We start from the raw sequence: 19,347 nt of genomic DNA, 5'->3' as shown, positions 1-19,347 counted from the left end.
AACAAGCAATGTAGAGAATAAAAAAGACATTTTAACTGGGAATCTGATTTCCAGAAATACTGGGGACATTCAGTTCAGAAGTACTGCGGAGAACCAGGAGATGAGTGTCTTAGGTATTGTAATGGGACTCCAGAATGCCCTAGCTTTCACTTGGGTTTTAATGATGAGGATTATAATTGATGCACAATTGTGAAGATATTGCAGGTGCTGTTATATAACTGTTTGATTTTTTTTTAATTAAGATCTATGGTTGATGGAATGAAATATAGTCTCATTTTTATTTCAAAGTATCTTCTCTCTCCCCTCTGTCTCTCCCCTCTGTTTCTCCCCGCCGTCTCTTCCCTCTCCCCCCCCGCCGTCTCTTTCCTCTCCCCCCCCGCCGTCTCTTCCCTCTCCCCCCCGCCGTCTCTTCCCTCTCCCCCCCCGCCGTCTCTTCCCTCTCCCCCCCGCCGTCTCTTCCCTCTCCCCCCCGCCGTCTCTTTCCTCTCCCCCCCGCCGTCTCTTTCCTCTCCCCCCCCGCCGTCTCTTTCCTCTCCCCCCCCGCCGTCTCTTTCCTCTCCCCCCCCGCCGTCTCCTCCCTCTCCCCCCCCGCCGTCTCCTCCCTCTCCCCCCCCGCCGTCTCCTCCCTCTCTCCCCCCCCGCCGTCTCTTCCCTCTCTCCCCCCCCGCCGTCTCTTCCCTCTCTCCCCCCCCGCCGTCTCTTCCCTCTCTCCCCCCCCCGCCGTCTCTTCCCTCTCTCCCCCCCCCGCCGTCTCTTCCCTCTCTCCCCCCCCGCCGTCTCTTCCCTCTCTCCCCCCCCCGCCGTCTCTTCCCTCTCTCCCCCCCCGCCGTCTCTTCCCTCTCCCCCCCCCGCCGTCTCTTCCCTCTCCCCGCCCTGTCTCTTCCCTCTCCCCCCCTTCCCTCTCTCCCTGCCCCGTCTCTTCCCTCTCTCCCCCCCTTCCCTCTCTCCCCCTCTCTCTCTCTCCTCATGTGCTTGTGGTACTATGCATTTTAAAAATTCGTTTTGATAGATGTTTGATTACATTATATTTGGAGAATAAATCTTATGAGGAGGGACTGAAGGAACTGGGGCTGTTTAGTTTGGGAAAGAGGAGGCTGAGGGGAGACCTCATTGCTGTCTACAGCTACCTGAAAGGACATTGTGGAGAGGCTGGTGCTGGTCTACGCTCACAGGTAGTTAGTGATAGAACAAGAGGGAACAGCCTCAAGCTACAACTGGATAGGTTTAGACTGCACATTAGGAATTTTTTTTTTCTTTCACAGAAAGAGTGGTCAGGCATTGGAATGTGCTGCCCAGGGAGGTGGTTGAGTCACCAACCCTGGATGTGTGTAAAGGTCATTTAAATGTGGTGCTTGGGGATAGGGTTCAGGGGTGGGTGAACTTAGTAGAGTAGGGTTACCAGTTGCAGTTGGTGATCCTGAGGGTCTTTTCCAACTTGAATGTTTCTGTGATTCCCTTCTTAACTTCTGTTAAATACTGAGGAGTGCTTGAGTGACTTCAGAGCCCAAGGAGCTGCTAATGCCTGAGCTAGGTCTACAGGTGGGACTTTGAAAATGCTACCCAAAGTGACAAACTTGAGTATGTCTTAGAAGTCAAAATGTATGAGCATTTGCCCCTTAGGACAGACCCAGTGTTGACACAGCTGCCATCACACCCTTATTATTTTTGCTGCTCTTGTAGCACCACTCTGTGCCTTGTTGACAGTCCCAAGGGATTCACAAACTCCAAACTTGTCTTGATAGTTGCTTGCCCTTCTCCCACTTTGCTTGGCTGTTGTGTACATGTGATCTCCTAAACACAGAGAAGAATGTAAAGGATAAGGTGTTGCAGACATGCCTTGTAGACGCAGCCTGAATGAGCAGCTTGGCTGGCTGCAGTATGCTGCTAGCATGCTGTGGTCCACATCAGACCAGGAGGTGTCCCATCTGTTAGACTGCACACAGCAGATGAGTACAAATGTGTCTAATAGTATTTCTGTAGGGGCAATATACGCAGGCAATGAGATGCAGTGGCTAAGCCAAGTTTTTCTCCTCCAATCCCCAGTGAAGGCAGCATTTTCCTGCAGATCTGCATCATTTGTCCAAAGGCTGTCTGCTAGACCACTGCCAACAGGCTGACAGCACCTGCCTGTGGGATCGAGATGTGGTTTCAGCTGCACAGGTGGCCAACAAATTACTGTCCATGGATGAATCTTTGAGCAACTGAACTGTGAATAAAATAGTTTGCAGTGAAAGGAGGCACTGGTTCTGGCAGTGACCACTGCTTGGATAAAGGTAGGTGTTAATATGCCTGGAGGTCATTTGGGGCTATTAGTAGTCCTGGAACAACCTTTTGCAGGGCACGTGGCAGCCAAACTGCTATTTTCCCACTGTTCAGGAGCACTGAGGTGTTTGGCAGCAGCTGTGGCCTCTACATCTTGCTCCACTTCGAGAGTCATCATCAGTGGGGCTGCTGAAACACTATCCCTCCTACAGGGACTGGAAGATGATCATAAGAAGCTGGGTACTGGCGATGTGGAGGGCCAAACAGCAATAATCAGTGGATTTTCTAAGAGAGAGCTGTACCTGGCAGATTGATTTGTGTCCAGCATGGTAGAGGCTGGACCTGTTCTCAGTGCTCAGCAGTGCACCTGTAGTGTTAATGCCCCAAGTCTGTTAATGTCTTCCATGGCATTTCCTGTTGGCCAGAGTCTGGTCTGCCTCTTCTCTGTCTCCCAAAATCCACACACAGGAGAGACACCCAGTGTGAGTGCTCTGACCTCCTGTGTCCTGACCTGCAGTAGTGAGTGGCACTCCAAAACAGCCCTTCCCCAATCTTGCCTTCAGGATATGCACAGATGTGTTTGGTGGTCCTGTAGCTTGTCACTTGGTCCAACATGGCAGAAACCCAGGGGACCAAATGGTAAAAGGTGTGGAAGACCAGTAGGGAGCTGGAGGGGAAGTGACTGGAGCAGCGGTGTGCTGGAAGCCCTGAATATGGGAGAGTGAGGGAACAGGATAACTAAACCACATCAATGTTTTAGGGCCAAATGGGCTAAGTCAGGGTGAGTGACTGGCTTCGCAGAAGCAAGTGTAGCAGGGAGGGAGGCTGTGTGTTGGAGTAAGGACAGAAGCAAAGGGAGAAGAGTGTATCAAAAGCTTGTGTCATGACATGGCCTTGAAACAAGAGCTAGGAAGGTGGGGCAAGTGCTGGAAACCAAAGTATTGAGGGCAGGAGATTTGCAGTAGTGCCCAGAATGAGTAAGGACTCTTGGAAATGATGACTGCAGGAGGAAATGAGAATTAACAGTCCTGGGCTGCTGCTCCTGGTTACTGGAAGGTCTCTACTTTTATGTTTTAATGCATGCAAAATCTTCTGTGCCTGTACAGAACAGTGTCCAACAAAATGTATTCATTTTAAGATAACGTCTTTTCTTCTGTTTAAGGCATGGTCTAGGTGGGTCAAGGCCAAAGAACAACTGTCTAGGATCACGTGAGATAAAGCTAGGAAAGTCCCCATCCCAAGCTTTTCCTTTGAGTGTGTCCTACCACAGCTTCATTACCTTCAAGGCAGATCTGCAAAGTGCTTCTGTGAAGCCCCATGCAAAGTCTATATGTATCTGTAATCCGTGGCTGGCAGTTGGAAATCTGGGCTAATTTACTAAGAGGTGTGTGTCTTTGAGGGGGTTTCCTAGCTTCTGCATATCCTTTTGAGCTGGTCAAAGGTGTAGGGAAAGCATCCAAACATTTCTAGTAGGAAAGGTAGTAACTGGGATTGACTTAAATTTGTTATAATGTCCAATAAAAATATATCTGCTTAGTGCAAAAAAGCATAGGGAAAATGGTGCATGATTCTGAAGTGAGCGTGCTTCTTCACAGTAACCCTGACATCCCGAATGATAAATGTTGTTGGCTTGCATAGCTGGAAGTTTGCAGTATTTAAATTGTAATTACAAGCCTGAACTGTTTGCTACAGAGTGGTGTAGTGAGATCAGGCAGCAAAGGAGTAGGCAATTAGAGGTCCATTACAGCAAGCTGATCCTGGTAGAGATGTAGTGGTCACGATGAACATGCTTGTTGCAGGCAGGCACTCTATCAGCTGTCATTCTGAATTCAGAAATGAAGTGTGTCTCATGGTTGGTTTGAACTAAAACTTACACAGCACAGCTGTGTTCATTCAAGAAGGACGTGTGTCTTAGCCTCAAAGGAAGGAGTTTAACCCTGCTGAGGCCAGCCAGGAATATGTTGAGATCTTTTATTTTGACTGGAGGCATGCAAATCACCTGCATACCTGAGTCAGAGTTACTGAAAAACTGCTTTTGGAAGGATTTTTAGAGAGTGAACCCTCTGACATTGTCCTCATGTGTTCCTAGATGGCATGATACAAATTTTACTGTTTTCTAGGATCTGTTTACCTTCTTTAGCTCTTGTTTGAGCAGTGTTGTACGTTCTGCATCACAACTTGTCTGCTCCTCCTCTTTGTATTCGCTGATGCATCTATTTCAGTTTCCCATGCCTTCCACTCCTCAGTGCTGCGCTCAGTTGGGCACCAGCTCCCAGGCTGCACCAGCTGAGCTTGTCCTGCTCTCTGCCTAGTGGGAATCCCCACCCTTCCCTCATTCAGATCAAACACCCTCCCTACCATCTGCTTCTCTGCAGCAATGTGGCTCTTGGCTGAGGTCTATGCCAGTACCCTCACAAGTGCAGAGCAGCATCTCCTGCCTGCCAACAGCTTCCTTGGGTGCCTGAACCCATGCTGAGCCATGGCACAACTCCTGGTGGACTAATTCAGTCTCTGAACAAATGCCATGGAGCTGTCTGGGGAAAAGGGAATCTATGCTGTGACAGAGAAAAGCAGAAGCTCAGGCCTTGCTTTGTGCTGATGGACCCCGCACCACCTCGGTTTTCATGTGCAGCAATGCTGCATGCAGCCACGGTGCAGCCAGGAGGTGAGGCTGTGCTCTTCACTCAGATCTGCATCAAACATGTATGAAAAATGAAGAGAGGACTGAGGCATGTGGGTCTGCAGACCACACCTGGGATGCATGCTGCAATCAGTAGGTTAAGGGGCAGGTAGCATCATTTGATTTCTCTGTTCAGCACACTGATTGACAGATGTGCTCTTCTTCAGCCTTTGAAGGTGCCTTGGTTAGAAAAGTGTTCACTATCCTGCCCATTAGTGCTCCCTGTGCTCACAAATATTTAAAAGGAAAGGGAACATGACAGATACATAGTGAGTCCCAGGACCAGTTCTAGCAAAACCAGAACTAGGTTTTGACTTGCTCATGTCCCAGCCCTCCTAGGACAGATGTGCTCTCCAGTACAGACCACTTACTGCAGCAAGTTACTGCAAAAGTTTTTGTTCTTTAGCATTGCTGAAACCAAACATGGCAAATTAGTCTCTAGTTGCAGCAAATTCAGGGGTGAGGCTAAGCTCAAGTGATTTATACATCCTTAGAGACTCTGTAAAGTTCTTCCTATTTCACCAGTATTTAGACCCACACTTGCTCTATATGCATCTGTGCCCTTCCTCTACTCATCAGCTCTAAATTTAGCCCACTCCATCTAGTCCATTTAGTCCACTCACGAGGCTGGTGAGAGGCCTCGAACACAAACCCTATGAGGAGAGGCTGAGGGAGCTGGGGTTGTTTAGCCTGGAGAAGAGGAGGCTCAGGGGAGACCTCATTGCTGTCTACAACTACCTGAAGGGAGGTTGCAGCCAGGAGGGGGTTGGTCTCTTCTCCCAGGCAACCAGCACCAGAACAAGAGGACACAGTCTCAAGCTGCACCAGGGGAGGTTTAGGCTGGAGGTGAGGAGAAAGTTCTTCACAGAGAGAGTTGTTAGCCATTGGAATGTGCTGCCCAGGGAGGTGGTGGAGTCACCATCCCTGGAGGTGTTCAAGAGGGGATTGGACATGGCACTTGGTGACATGGTTTAGTAGTCATGAGGTCTTGGGTGACAGGTTGGACTTTGATGATCCTTGAGGTCTTTTCCAACCTTATTGATTCTGTGATTCTGTAAATGAGAATATAGGATTTACAAGGCCAGTCTCAGCATCATCTTCTCCTCTTCATACATCATCTTCTCCTCTTGGGTCTTTTCCGGGGCACTCTTCAGTTTCTCCATTGGGCAATGTACCAGCAGGGACTTCTTTAGCCTGGCTTGAGCTCAGGGCTCTGCAGAAAGCTGTCTCAGCCAGTGTAAGCATGTCGGCACCCTCTGTGGATCTTACAAAGAGATGATGGGTCCTCTGCTGTGATCCTGCAACAAAAAGCTGTTACCAAAAAATTCCTATCGAGAATGGTATTGGAAGATCTTGCAGCATGATGGTTGCAGCATTTTTGAAAGCCCCTTGTAGGCCCTTGTAATTTTCCCTCTCCTCTACTTCCTTTGCTTATATACAAGAACAGAGATATTCTTGGATACATTTGCATATGTTGTGTTACATCTTCCAGGTTCCTGGTATTAAATCCACAATTGTATTTTCATGTGGCAATGGGGGAGCAGGTCAGCTAGTGGAGGCAGAAGAATGGAGGTTAAAAAAAAAAAAGGCAAAGGAATCCCTGAAAATCACAGCAGGGATAAATAAGGCAGAAGAGCAGAGAAGACCATAAACCAGGAGGAGATGGGGCAAGAGCTAGAGATACTCCTTTCCTGATTGGAAAGAGCCTTTGGTGCCAGTTGGGTGTTACTATTTGTGACACTGTGCAGGGGGTGGGGAGGGCAAACCCTTCTGCACTGTAATGAGGGGTAAGCACTGAATGTCTACCTCACCAAATCAAAATGTTGTGCATACTAAGAAGGTAAAATGCCTGGTATGCTTGAGGGGCAGGGCCATGAGAAGAGTTTTCCTTCCTACTTGTCTTCCTGTGCAGCCCTAGATGATTTAGCTAACCTTTTCATACACAAATGGAAAGTTTTCTGGATGGCTCTCCTGTGTAATTCTTTATGCAGTTGGGTTTTTTTTTTCCTCTTGTTTCTGTCTCCTTTTAATGTGTGTGTTTTGTTTGATCTACCCATAAGCTGTGATTTCATAACAGATTTGTAAAGAGTGGGTTGCTGGTGTGGGTTGGGGTTGCTCTGGTCAAAGAGGTGGTTTGATTTTTTTTTTTTTTGTTTTGTTTTGTTTTCCTGGCTCACTTCCTGGGCTGGAGGACAGAGCAGCAAATAGAAACACTGGAAATGTCATGAATCAGCATCTGAATCCTGGGCTGTCTTCTGGGTGGCATTAGGGGAACTGCAGGGGAACTGCATTTCTTTTCCATGAGAAAATTAAATTAGAGTCTTAATGGGCAGTTCTGAAAAATGCAACGTAAGCAAAACTGTAACAGTTTTTTGGTGGTTGTGCTCTTTTGATTGTTGTTTTTAGTTGGTTGGTTGGGTTTTGTTGTTTTTTGGTTTTGTTTGGTTTGGGTTTTTTGGTTTTGTTTTGCTTTGTTTGCTTCTTTGCTGTTTGTTTGTTTTGGTGGAAAAAAAAGAAAAAAGAGAAAGAAAAAAGGAAAAAAGAGGTAATTGGGATAAGAACAGAGATTATCTTACACTTAAACCCTCCACCTCTTGAAGCATGAAGTATAACAAGGCCAAACTGCAAGGTAAAGTCTGCTCCCCAAGATCAGGTAAGAATTACAGGAGAGCTTACTTCAGAGCTGCAGCAGCTGTAGACCTTTTACTAGATGCAGCTTGTGCAAGCAAACATTAGAAAGCTGATCCAAGAAGGTCTTGAGCCTTAAATTTTTAGTTATTTTTGGTTTCTCTGTTGCATGATAGTTTCTTGTTACTTAACGCTTTCAGTTCCCACGGTCACAACACTGATACGTCTGCAGAAGGTGCAGTATTGTCATCTTTAGGTGGGTTTAGGCTTCAGATTACTTTTACAGCTAACCTTTGCACAGCTGGGAGGCTTGCAGAGGGAAGGCAGCTGTAACAGGCTGCAGTGTGCTGGACATATCAGCGATGCCCCCTGCTCTCCTCTGGCTTCTGCTGGTGTGGCTATTCTCCCACTGCCCCCAGTTCACCTACTGCAGAAAGGCAATAAAAAGACTTCTCTAGGAAAAGAAAGCATCTGGCTGTAAATGCAACAAGACCTCCTCAGTGGAACTCTGTGTGTTAGGAAACATCAACATCATCTGGCAGACAGATATGTTCAGGAATCCCTATCACAGCACTTGCCAACACCTTGAATAAACTCCAGTGCTATCTATTTGTTGTTGAAAGCCATGGGAAAAGTAATTTATAGCATTCTTGAGCTCTTCCCTGCAGATCACATAGCCTGTTTGAACTAACAAGAGAGAGGGCTGGACCTAGAGCCCTTACTTCTAACCTATTAGTAAGTATTTTTTATGTAAAGGGTTTAGAGTTTCTTCTCCCTGAATCCATCTGTCCTGCTAGTTAAAAACAGTGCAAGAAAGTAACTCTGAGGCAGTTCTTGACCATACAAATGGAATCCTCCTTGATTAACCTCCAATGTTCAAAATATCTTTTAAAGCTACATCTTAAATTAGTTTTGAGGGTTTTGGTTTATGGAGGGTTTAACATGGAGGGTAGCTGCATAAACACTTCTAGAGTTTGCCACGGAGTGAAAATCTTTTAAGCAAGGAATTATCATTTTGTATTCTCAAATACCAAACCCAAGCAAACAAACAAAACCAGACAGACCCCTCAAAAAAAAAAAAAAAAAGGTGATGAATTTTGTCTAGTTGTAACTGCAAGTGTTATTTGGTACAATATGCTGTGTCTGTTTTGGTATCTCACTCTGAAAGACATTCTTACTTTTGCATGGGTGTGGTGTCCCCTTTTATTGCTGACCATCCTAAGGAATAAGGTTTAATAAAGCTGAAGCTGTGATAAATGAAGACAACTATTGTGTCCAACAATATAAACCAGCATCAGGCTGGACAGCAACAGAGAGAACTAAATGGCCTGGTATTTGCTGTTGAATTTTCTTAGGTAAAAGTCAGCTACCATATATTGCAGGAGTCAAATGTAGATATACAAGAAAATGAGGATGATTAGGGGACTTGAGCATATCCCCTACAAAGAGAGACTGAGAGACCTGGAGCTGTTTAGTCTTGAGAAAAGAAGACTGAGAGGAGATCTCATCAATGTCTATAAATATCTGAGAGGTGGCTGTCAAGTGGAGGGGGCCAAGCTCTTTTCAGTGGTGCACAGTAATAAGACAAGAAACAATGATACAAATTTGAACATAGAAGAGTTCACCTCAATATGAGGAGAAACTTCTTTACGGTGAGGGTGACAGAGCACTGGAACAGGCTCCCCAGGGGGGTTGTGAAGTCTCCTTCTCTGGAGACTTTCAAAACCCACCTGGATGCATTCCTGTGCAGACTACCCTAAGTGATCCTGCTCTGGCAGGGGGGGGGGGTTGGACCTGATGATCTCTTCCAACCTCTCATGTTCTGTGATTCTGTGATTTTGCAGTGTATGAAAAATTTGGTGGCACAAATGAGGTTATTCTGCTGATTCTAGATCTTCCTCATTTTACTTCAGCCAGATGAGTTCACATGAGTTTTAAGTGACCATGAAGTTTGAGAAGGTAGCTGTAGACTTTGGCTTTTAAGACATGATTAAGTTTTGATGTAATGATCGCTTTTGCTATTTTTGGTTACGCTAATAGCCAGACGTTTTATTATTATTGTTATTCTTTCCATAACAAATAACCTCCACCTGTTTTGGTCAATATTGCTTTTTAAACACCCACTGTATTGAAGCAGGCACATGTACAGAGCATCTCCATTCCTGCTGAAATGCCCCAGCAGCTAAAAACCCTTTGAGCTGCCACTGCACTCTGATCTCCTCTGATAGAGCCAGCCAGGACCTTCAGATACTACTGACACCAGCAGAGAAATCGCATTTCCTCAGTGAGTATTCCAGTGTGTTACTGCTGCTTGAAAGAGTCCAACACAGAGGCATGAAAATGATTAAGGGAGTGGAGCATCTTCCTTACGAGGAGAGACTGAGGGAGCTGGGTCCCTTTAGCTTGGAGAGGAGACTAAGGGATAACCTCATTCATGTTTATAAATACATAAAGGCTGAGTGCCAAGAGGATGGAGTCGGGGTCTTCTCAGTGATGCCCAATGACAGGACAAGGGGCAATGGGTGGAAATTGAGGCATAGGAACTTCCATGGAAACAGGAGGAAAATGTTTTCACTATGAGGGTGATGGAACACTGGAACAGGCTTGCCCAGGGGGGTTGAGGAGTCTCCCTCTCTGGAGATATTCAAGACCTGTCTGGATGTGTCCCTGTGTGATTTTTTTATAGGTGATACTGCTCTGGCGGGGGGCTTGGTCTCAATGATCTTTCAAGGTCCCTTCCAACCCCTAACATTCTGTGATTCTGTGACTTGCAACTCTAAAAGTCCTGGAAAGAAGCCACAGAACACTGACTGCAGGTCCTTATCTATGTATCTATGTATCTATCTATCTATGTATCTATCTATGTATCTATCTATCTATCTATCTATCTATCTATCTATCTATCTATCTATCTATTTTTAAGGCTTCAACGTTGATGCATGAAATGTGTACAGCACTTGAATTTTTGGACTGAAAGGCATTAAATAAAAATTAAATAAATCCTTTACTACTTAAAAAAAATTGTCAATTAATTTTGTAACCTCTGCCACATGCTGAATAAATGCTTGCACAGTGTAAAGGCCTCACAGAAATTGGCCTGTGGTTTTCTGTAATTTCCTCATGTTTAATAATTTAGGAATAAAATTACTAACTGGCCCACTTCAGGTTGCATGCAAGATGATTGGTTCTTTTAAATTTGGCTATTCTTTTATTCTACTGTAGAATATATCTTCATGGACACATACATTCTGTACTTAGGAAATAGTTATCATCATGTTCCAATGAACTGATACAGACCTTAGGCAAATCAGGGTGATTTCTTGAATTCCAATGGTTTATTTTTCCCCCCAAGACATAGTCCTCTTGAACTGATGATTACAGAGTAGATTTTGTTATATTATTGTACTGGTTTTAGGGCTATGCCTTTAAAAATTTTCACAGATCTTGAGCAGAAAGTAGTATACTTAGAATGTCTGCATGCTGAAGGGCAGGTGAATTGTTCATCCACAAACTGAGACTGGTACCTGAGCAGAAGAAATGGAAAAATTCCATGAAGATTGAGGTTCAGGTAAAAGCACTTTCTAAAAGCTGCCCTTTTTCTGTGTGTGTGTGCTTTTCCACCAATGCTTTAGAAAAATGTCATTTAGAACATTTCAACAAGCCAAATCTCCCTTTGTCAGGTCAACAACAACAAAAAGTTAAATCCAACTGTGATAAGGAAGGATTTAGAAAACTAAATTATGGTGAAAAAAATAATCTCAGTCAACTGATTGTGCTGTTGAAGCCATGGCACTTGCTAGAAGCTTCAGTATGCCTTCAATCAGCCACCCTCTCTATCAGTATGCTATTAGAAAACATTTCCTCTGATCCCATCATTGATTGCTGTTGTGGAAACCAGCAGGGTCACTAGCAAATCCACCCACTATTATTTTTGTCCTATTGAAAGTACTACCTTATCAGAGGGAATCAAAATGGCTCACGTGCAATGTGAAGAGCAAGTGGCTTTTACCATCACTCACACCAAAACTAAGTATGGATTAAATTGCACCCTGCCAGCACAAAGTGTGCATTGTGTGGCTTTGCTCTGCAGTACCCAACCTCATCTTGCTCCATGCCTGATGAAACACTGCATACTCCCTTCAGTGCCCTTTTCTTAAAACGGGCAAAACAAAGCAGCAGTGTCTGCACTGGAATGTGCTGCAGGTAGTGATCTAAACCTCCATCACCACAGTCAGCCAGAGGATTAATTTAATGCATGAAGGTTGTTGCTTGGAGGGACTTCACAGGAATGCAAACCAAAGGCCCTCAAAGAGCCCACAACAAAGGGAAAAGCCATATGAGCTCAGACTCCTGGTAGGATGAGGAACATTGGATTAAGAGCTTGGTCTACCTTGTGGAAAAGGCAAGCAGCTTTTTGTACTGAAAAGCAATGCAAGCAGGGAAAACATTTGGGGGGGGTGTTTTCTTCTTTTAACCTCTAGAAAGATGTTTGGCTAGAAAATGGTAGCCTTGCTACTGACATTTATATGGTAACAACTGATAGGCTCAAATGTGTATGCAAGGTTTATGATCACACACATGATGTGTTTTGAGTTGTATTTTGTTTCCCTCCCCACCCCCAATTAATTTTTTTTTCCTTTATTTTTAATTTTTGTCAGAGGAACAATCTTGCAATCTGAGCTGTGCCAAGAGTCATGAAGCTACCATTAAGGACACCAAGTGAACTATCAAGCATGCCAGGTCCTGCTCTGCAGACCTAGAAGCATTTAAGTGAACCAGAAGGATGATTGGGTGGGCTGGGGGTGTGGAGTGCTGCCATTTTTGACAGTCTCAACAGGAGACAAGTAGAAGACTACTCAGGAGTGCAGCACATGGCCATGGCTGTACAATGAAGCCTTGCTGTTTTGAGAAGGTGCTCCCTGGGTAAGCTCTGAATTGCATACTTAAAAAGACTGGAGAAGTAACAGCTATACAGAGACAAGAACCAGTGTGAAAGCTGCTGGTCTGAACTAGCAACAGGGCAGCTTTCAATTTCTCTCAAACTTTCCCATAAAAGCTACTAGTGCTACACACTCCCCCACACAAACTACCTAGTTTGTTTCACCTACCATCCTTACCTGGATTCAGTTTCCAGTCAGGGCTTCATATGGCTTTACCAAAAGAAGTCACATAATTATATGCAATTACCAAATTACTCCTCAGTCCTCTGCTCAAACCACACCACCCCTTCCTTAGTCATTTAAATGGTACAGCATCCCATTGGAGTAATATTTTCCTGGGCTTTTTTGATATATAAACCTCCTGGTCCAGGTTTGAAAAACATCCTGAATAATCAGAGATCTTCTCTCCAACTATTCTCTAATTCCCTCTTTTTCAGCCAAGGTTTGCAACCACTATTGGCTGCTGCAGTGCAACACCAGTGCAGGCTCTGTTAGTACTAATCAAGGGTCAGGAGGAGGGCATCCTTTTCTGTTTCACAACTATTCTCATTACTTACTTATCTATCTTGTCTTAAACAGTCTTCTGTGTGGAGTATTTGGTTTTCTTTTCAAAGGCAGCAATCTGTAGTGCTTACCAGCTTTTTTTTTTTTTTTTTTTCCCTTGAGAAGCAAACTTCTGAACAGGTTTTAAAGCATTATGATTTTAAAGATAGATATTAACTTACTGCTTTGTCGAGGTGGTTGTGGTTTTAAGACTGGATGTCTTAACCGTGGAGTTGAAAGTCCTCCAAGCACCAGAGAGGTGCAGAGAGGTGGACACCAGAAAAAGTGTAATCTTTCTTATTTAATTCCCATGATCCTGCACCTTCTTTATAAACAGGCATTTCTGTCAGTTCTGCCCTTTTCCCCCTCTCTTTTCCCCATGTGCTAAGCTGGTATCTCTCTGGTATTTATGGGCGTGTTGAGGGTTTTGGCCTGACTAATTTTTGCTGTGTCATTCAGGCTTGGATAGAGAGGTATGGAGTGGGGGGGTGCTGAGGTTTGGGGTTTTGGCCTGGCTGGGGGCGGGAGGAGGTTTAGGATGATGTTGGCCTAGTGAGGTCTTGGTAAAGCCCAGGCTGGAGAGAACTGGGCTGAGGCAGAGTATGAATTTGTGCATTTTGTATGTTTTTGTACTGTTGCATGTAGTTGTGAATAGTACTTCCATTTAAATTTCCAATTCTTGCCAATCTTTACTTCTTGGGAAGGGGTAAAATAGCTTCTGTCTGCTCAAACCCATGACAAAGGTCTTCCAGCCTGAAGAACAATGCTAAACAGCAGGCATCTGAAGAATAAGATGTAACAAATTAGACCATAATTTCAATCCAGTTAAAAGGTTATGGAATTTAAAAAACACTAAAAATTGCTCACTAACTTTGCCTTGAATGCTATCATTAATTTGTGGCCTGTGGCCAGCAGGTCAAGGGAGGTGATTCTCCCTCTCTACTCAGCTCTGGTGAGACCCCACCTGAAGTACTGCGTCCAGTTCTGGAGCCCCTATTACAAGAGGGATATGGACATGCTGGAACATGTCCAGAGAAGGGCCACCAGGATGATCAGAGGGCTGGAGCACCTCTCCTATGAGGACAGACTGAAAGAATTGGGGCTGTTCAGTCTGGAGAAGACAAGGCTCTGAGGTGACTTTATTGTGGCCTTCCAGTATCTGAAGGGAGCCTACAAGAAAGCTGGGGAGGTATTTTTTTAGGCTATCAGGTAGTGATAGGACTAGGGGGAATGGAGTAAAGCTGGAAGTGGGGAGATTCAGACTGGACGTGAGGAAGAAGTTCTTCCCCATGCGAGTGGTGAGAGCCTGGAATGGGTTGCCCAGGGAGGTGGTTGAGGCCCCATCCCTGGAGGTGTTTAAGGCCAGGCTGGATGAGGCTCTGGCCAGCCTGATGGAGTGTGAGGTGTCCCTGCCCATGGCAGGGGGGTTGGAACTAGATGATCCTTGTGGTCCCTTCAACCCTGACTGATTCTATGATTCTGTGATTAATTTGACATCAAACCAAGAGTGGTTCATAGAACATTTTATTCACAAGTAGAAAAAGTATTACAAAACAATTTGTACAAGATTTTAATTTACATTCCTTAAAGGAGTATTTAAAACAGCACTACAAGTCCCTAGACATGATACATGGGCAGTCTAAATGCAGTGGTAGTGTACGCTTGCTATTGGCATGTACAACATTGCTTGCCACAGGCAATATAAAAAAGACCAATTTGGTTAAATTAAGGAAAAAAAATATATACACAATATACACAGATATTTAAAAAGCATTCTTTAAATTTTCTCCTCCCCATTTGCTCTCAAGGTATCTGTCACACATTTAAAGAAAGGAGTATTTTTCTCTAGAGTTGCCAGACAAACCCAATGATTCAAAGTGTAAATTCTCTGGAAAAACATACTTGCTGTGGCAGATACTGGCAAAACTTTTGAACATAGCCTTTTAAAGAACTGTTATTAATGAAGAACTGTTATTAATGAAAAGTTAAATCTCTGCATGCTCTAAAAATATCTTGCCCTATAGTGAAATGAACATTGGAATTTTTTTTCATTTACAAAGTAGATACAACAAAGCACACATCTTCTCATGCACATGTAGTGAAAAATAGCATTTTGTCACTTCTTAAATGCATGAAATTATCCAAAGACATTATTCTAAGCTATTATTGAATATATACTTCAAAAGTACTTAGCTGAGTTATTCTACTCCCTGTGTAACTGTGTATTATTATGCCAGTGACCAAATGGTGGTTATGTACTGCTTTAAACCAAACCAAACCAAACCAAACCAAACCTTCTGTAATTTCTTCACTTTCTTTGGTTTGAATTTGGTAACTGTTATTCATGATTTTTGCACACATGAATAATCTCACTGGTTGTATCTGAAGTGCCTTACTGGCTTGGCTGCCTATACTGGCTTTAGCTCTTCTTGTACAGGTGCAGCCTTCTACTGGGTACTTCAAAGCAAATCCTTTTTCCATGATGGAATATATGAATACTGTCCCACCATTCCCATTGCCACACAAACCATGTGTGGAAAGATGAGTAAGGTTTATTGCAAATTTGCATCTGTTTTGCTGATTGCTTTTGCCAAGGCACACTGGGTACTTTAAAGAATAATTGCTAGAACCCACCACTGACAAGTTTGAGCCTGTTGAGTGTAATGAATCAGTAGAGGTTACTGGGATTGCACAGAAGTGAAAACTATTTTAGGGATAAAACTGGCTGCAGAACAAATGGTATTATGGGATGTGGTGGAATTAACTGAAGTTAATTTTTTTTTTTTTTTAATCTTAACAGCAATGAGGGCAGAGAGTTGATAATTTCCTAGGCATACAGGCAGCTCTGAGGATTCAGTTTAGAGGTATTTTCTTAAAAAAATATTAATTAATTTTTATATTTTGTGTGGAAAAAATAATCAATTTAGACAATCTACAGTGAGAAGGGCAGAGTGACATAAATGAAAAGACCCACCAAATGGATAAGCCAGGTCACCACTCAGCTTGACCCTGATAAAGAATGCATTACTAAAATATATTAGTAATAGTCTCATTGTATGACTACTTGCATGGCACACCTGCTATAGTTTTTGGTGTGCCAGCTGATTACATTTATTTCAACATACAAAAATCACATGCTAGAACAAGTGCTGTATTCCAATACTGAGGCTACCAATTAAAGACAATGTCCCTATCTATATGTCTGACTTTCATGAAACTAAATCTAATTTCAAGCTAATCTCCTGCTATGCTTAACAAAACAATGCCCCCTCCCACAGATGTCAGAACTGGATGGAGAGGACTTCAATCATAGATACTGTAACATGCAAATTCTGTACCTCCTCCAACTAGCTTATTGACTATAACATAATATATAATAAAAGCTTCAGAGGATCAATAGATGATCCTTGCATAAATAGAAATGCTTTTTTTTTTTTTAATGTCCTTCAACAGCAGGAAACTGAGTTAAAATTAGAACCAGCCAAAAAGAAATCCAAATGCATGCATAAATCTGCAAGCAGAATAACTGGCTTGTCTCACACCTTCTGACAAGTGTAGTGGTATTGAAAATAGCCACCTAAACACACTGAAGTATTTGTATTTCTGGATGTAGTTATATACACACTCTGATGGAGTTTTTGAGAATCTGAGGGAATAAAAAGTTCTTTTTGTTAAAAGAGATGCAAAAGGTAATAAATCCATTTTCATGGTTCTCCCAGGATGCTCCTTGAAGTTTCACTTTACAGCTGTTATGGCTCAGATGCAGCTGCTCAGAAGGTGTGAAATGATGCCTTTTTTTTCTTCTATTCCAGCTGATATTGAAACCATGCAACATTTAAGACCAGACTATGCTTGCTGAGGAACAGCAGAGGAGCATCAGGGAAGCATTCGGCTTTAGTGTTGAGCAAAATAGCTTCCTAAAAGAAAGTGATAAACAGTGGTTACATAAACTCTGTGTCCACTTCTGTACTTGGCTCAACACTAAAAACATACAGCTATGCTTACTGCTTGTTGTAACAACTCACCGAAACCTGAAGACTGTACCTGTGTTAAAATACTCATTAAAAACCCTTATATTTATGTGCACAGAAATAAAAACATGCAGCCTTCTGGTTTTATTACATTATTATTTACTTTTCAATACAATGAAAGTATGGCCCTGTGGAAGACTGTATGTTCTTCAAGACCATCCTCCCCAAGTATTTCAAGAAGATAAGAAAGATGAAGGGCAAACTCAAGAAAATCAGGTGGACTGAGAGGAAATAATTTTCTTGTATTTGTGCAGTTGGTGAGAATTAAGCCCAAAAATACGTCTCTGCTAAGCCTCTCCCTCCAATGTCTCCATCAAGAGCTGCAGCATATATAATGGTGCAGTGTGGAGTATGAATAGGGACAAATTGTACAAAATTAATCAGCAAGGTCTATTAAAATAAAAAAAAAACCTAAACTAAAACCAACCAAAGCCTCCCAAAACAACCCCAAACCTAACCACCCAAACCATCTTGCTTATTCAGAATTATACACAATTCTGTATGTTAATACATAATAAAAAAAAGCTATCAAAGAATACAGGAGTTTGAAACGTAGAAAGGATTTCTAAACACACACACACACACGACTCAGTCATAAAACGTACAATTCATATATAGTAACAAGTTGAGTGAGATGCAAGTTAATTTTTATAGTGGTATTTTGAAATTCTGTGTCTCCTTTCATCTAGAAAAACTGCTGAAAACATCCCCTAAAAAATTAAGGCTTAAATTACAAAGCTATTGCAGTTCTGTATTTTCAGACTGTACATATTTTTTGTCAAATTTAATTACTTTCCTTCTCATTTAAGAATGGTATGAAAATGGCATGCAAACCAAATGGAAGAGGATCAAAGGAAGGTAGTTTTATTTCTACAGATGACAAAAAAATTTTATTAATTACAGATAGCATAGTTTTCTTAATTAAATTTGGTGTATTATTTATTATTAGTATTAGTGGCAACTGCTTCTGTTCCTGCCTCTGTGTACCTGCACAGGAGGCTACTGCAGCTTTCCAGCCACAGCCTGCACAACCCTTGAGCAACAATAGCAGTATACATGCCACACTTTGGGATCCTTTCACAGATTGGCTAACTGTTGCTGCAAGTTATTTCCAATAGTAGAATATGTCAGTTTAAAACCACAGACCACAGCTAATATTAAAATAGATACAATGATGAAGCAGTAGCCAAGTGACTTTTTGTGATGGTTAGAGTGTTTATCTCCTCATCTCATTTTGACCTCAGACCTGCATTTTGTCTGAATATTTATAGATCATATTATATTTTATGGTCAAACTTATGGAATGTTTCATCCTATGACATGGGAATACGAATGGCCTTAAGAAGCATTTGAAAGTCTCTGTTCTGTTTCAGCCACTGCTGTAGGAACTTCGCAGAAAAGGCTTTGCAAATATTTTTGGACTAACACTTCCATATCTTTTAAGCTTTGTTCACAATGAGCAAAGTCAAGTCCTCGGTTTTTCCCTCATAAATAGGGACCAGCTTCACATAAGAGCTTGGTCATAAGGCTATTAAACTGAGATGTTTTTTTTTTCCTGCAGAAATGTAATGAAAACACCCCCCAACCTGATTAATGCTGCCTGGTGTTCAGACTTACCCCTGTATTCTGGTTCACATTTTCTCAACATTACAGTTTGATTAATTACACCTTTCAAATTCAGTCAATTATTTCAAAATGTGAAACCACTGGATCTCTTGTACAGTTTTTATTTCAGCAATAGCTAGATGTAACCTATGGAGAAACAAAACCCTTCAACTCTTTTTTTAATCTAGCTCTATGTGACTTAAGTGCACATTCTTGCACCTTTGCAGTTATGTTTTTTACCTCTTTACATCAGTCTGTAGAGTCATCTGCTGTTTCATTAGGCTTTGGCTTCAGCTGGGTTTCAGCAGCCACTGAGTTCTGAAGTGATGAACCTTCTATGCATGTTCTACGTTTGGGGATTTCAAAGGAGTTTGCAATGCTCCCTTCAAGAGACTTCACTGAAATAAGTACTTCACTTAGATCGTGGTTATTATCCAACTCAGCAGGGGCTGGATTTTCAGTCTCAGGGGTGCAGGGTTTTGCAGATCCCACAGCCAGTTCTGAATACGATCCATAGAAAGAAACACTGTCACAGCAAGCTGAGTTTTGCATAAGAGGCCAAGCATCTGAAATGTCTCCACAGGTAGAGTGTGAAAGAGAACCAAGAAAGGCAGGAATCATTTCTCCAACAGAATCAGAAGCCCTGCAAAAGGATAAA

At 42.8% G+C, this 19,347-nt stretch overlaps 1 protein-coding gene across 1 annotated transcript in view; it reads right to left on the bottom strand.

Annotated features, from left to right (window-relative positions):
* Nucleotides 1–18,938: 18,938 nt before the first annotated feature.
* TNFRSF19 (TNF receptor superfamily member 19) overlaps nucleotides 18,939–19,347 on the bottom strand; it is a 44,038-nt gene continuing 43,629 nt past the window's right edge. The window contains exon 8 of the mRNA XM_054388797.1: nucleotides 18,939–19,332. Within this exon, the coding sequence (XP_054244772.1) occupies nucleotides 18,939–19,332 (394 nt within the window). The remainder of the gene's footprint in view (nucleotides 19,333–19,347) is intronic.

The sequence above is a fragment of the Indicator indicator genome, chromosome 1 (genome assembly GCF_027791375.1).
Source record: "Indicator indicator isolate 239-I01 chromosome 1, UM_Iind_1.1, whole genome shotgun sequence".
NCBI classification, from domain to species: domain Eukaryota; kingdom Metazoa; phylum Chordata; class Aves; order Piciformes; family Indicatoridae; genus Indicator; species Indicator indicator.
This window is presented reverse-complemented; position numbering and strand designations above follow the sequence as displayed.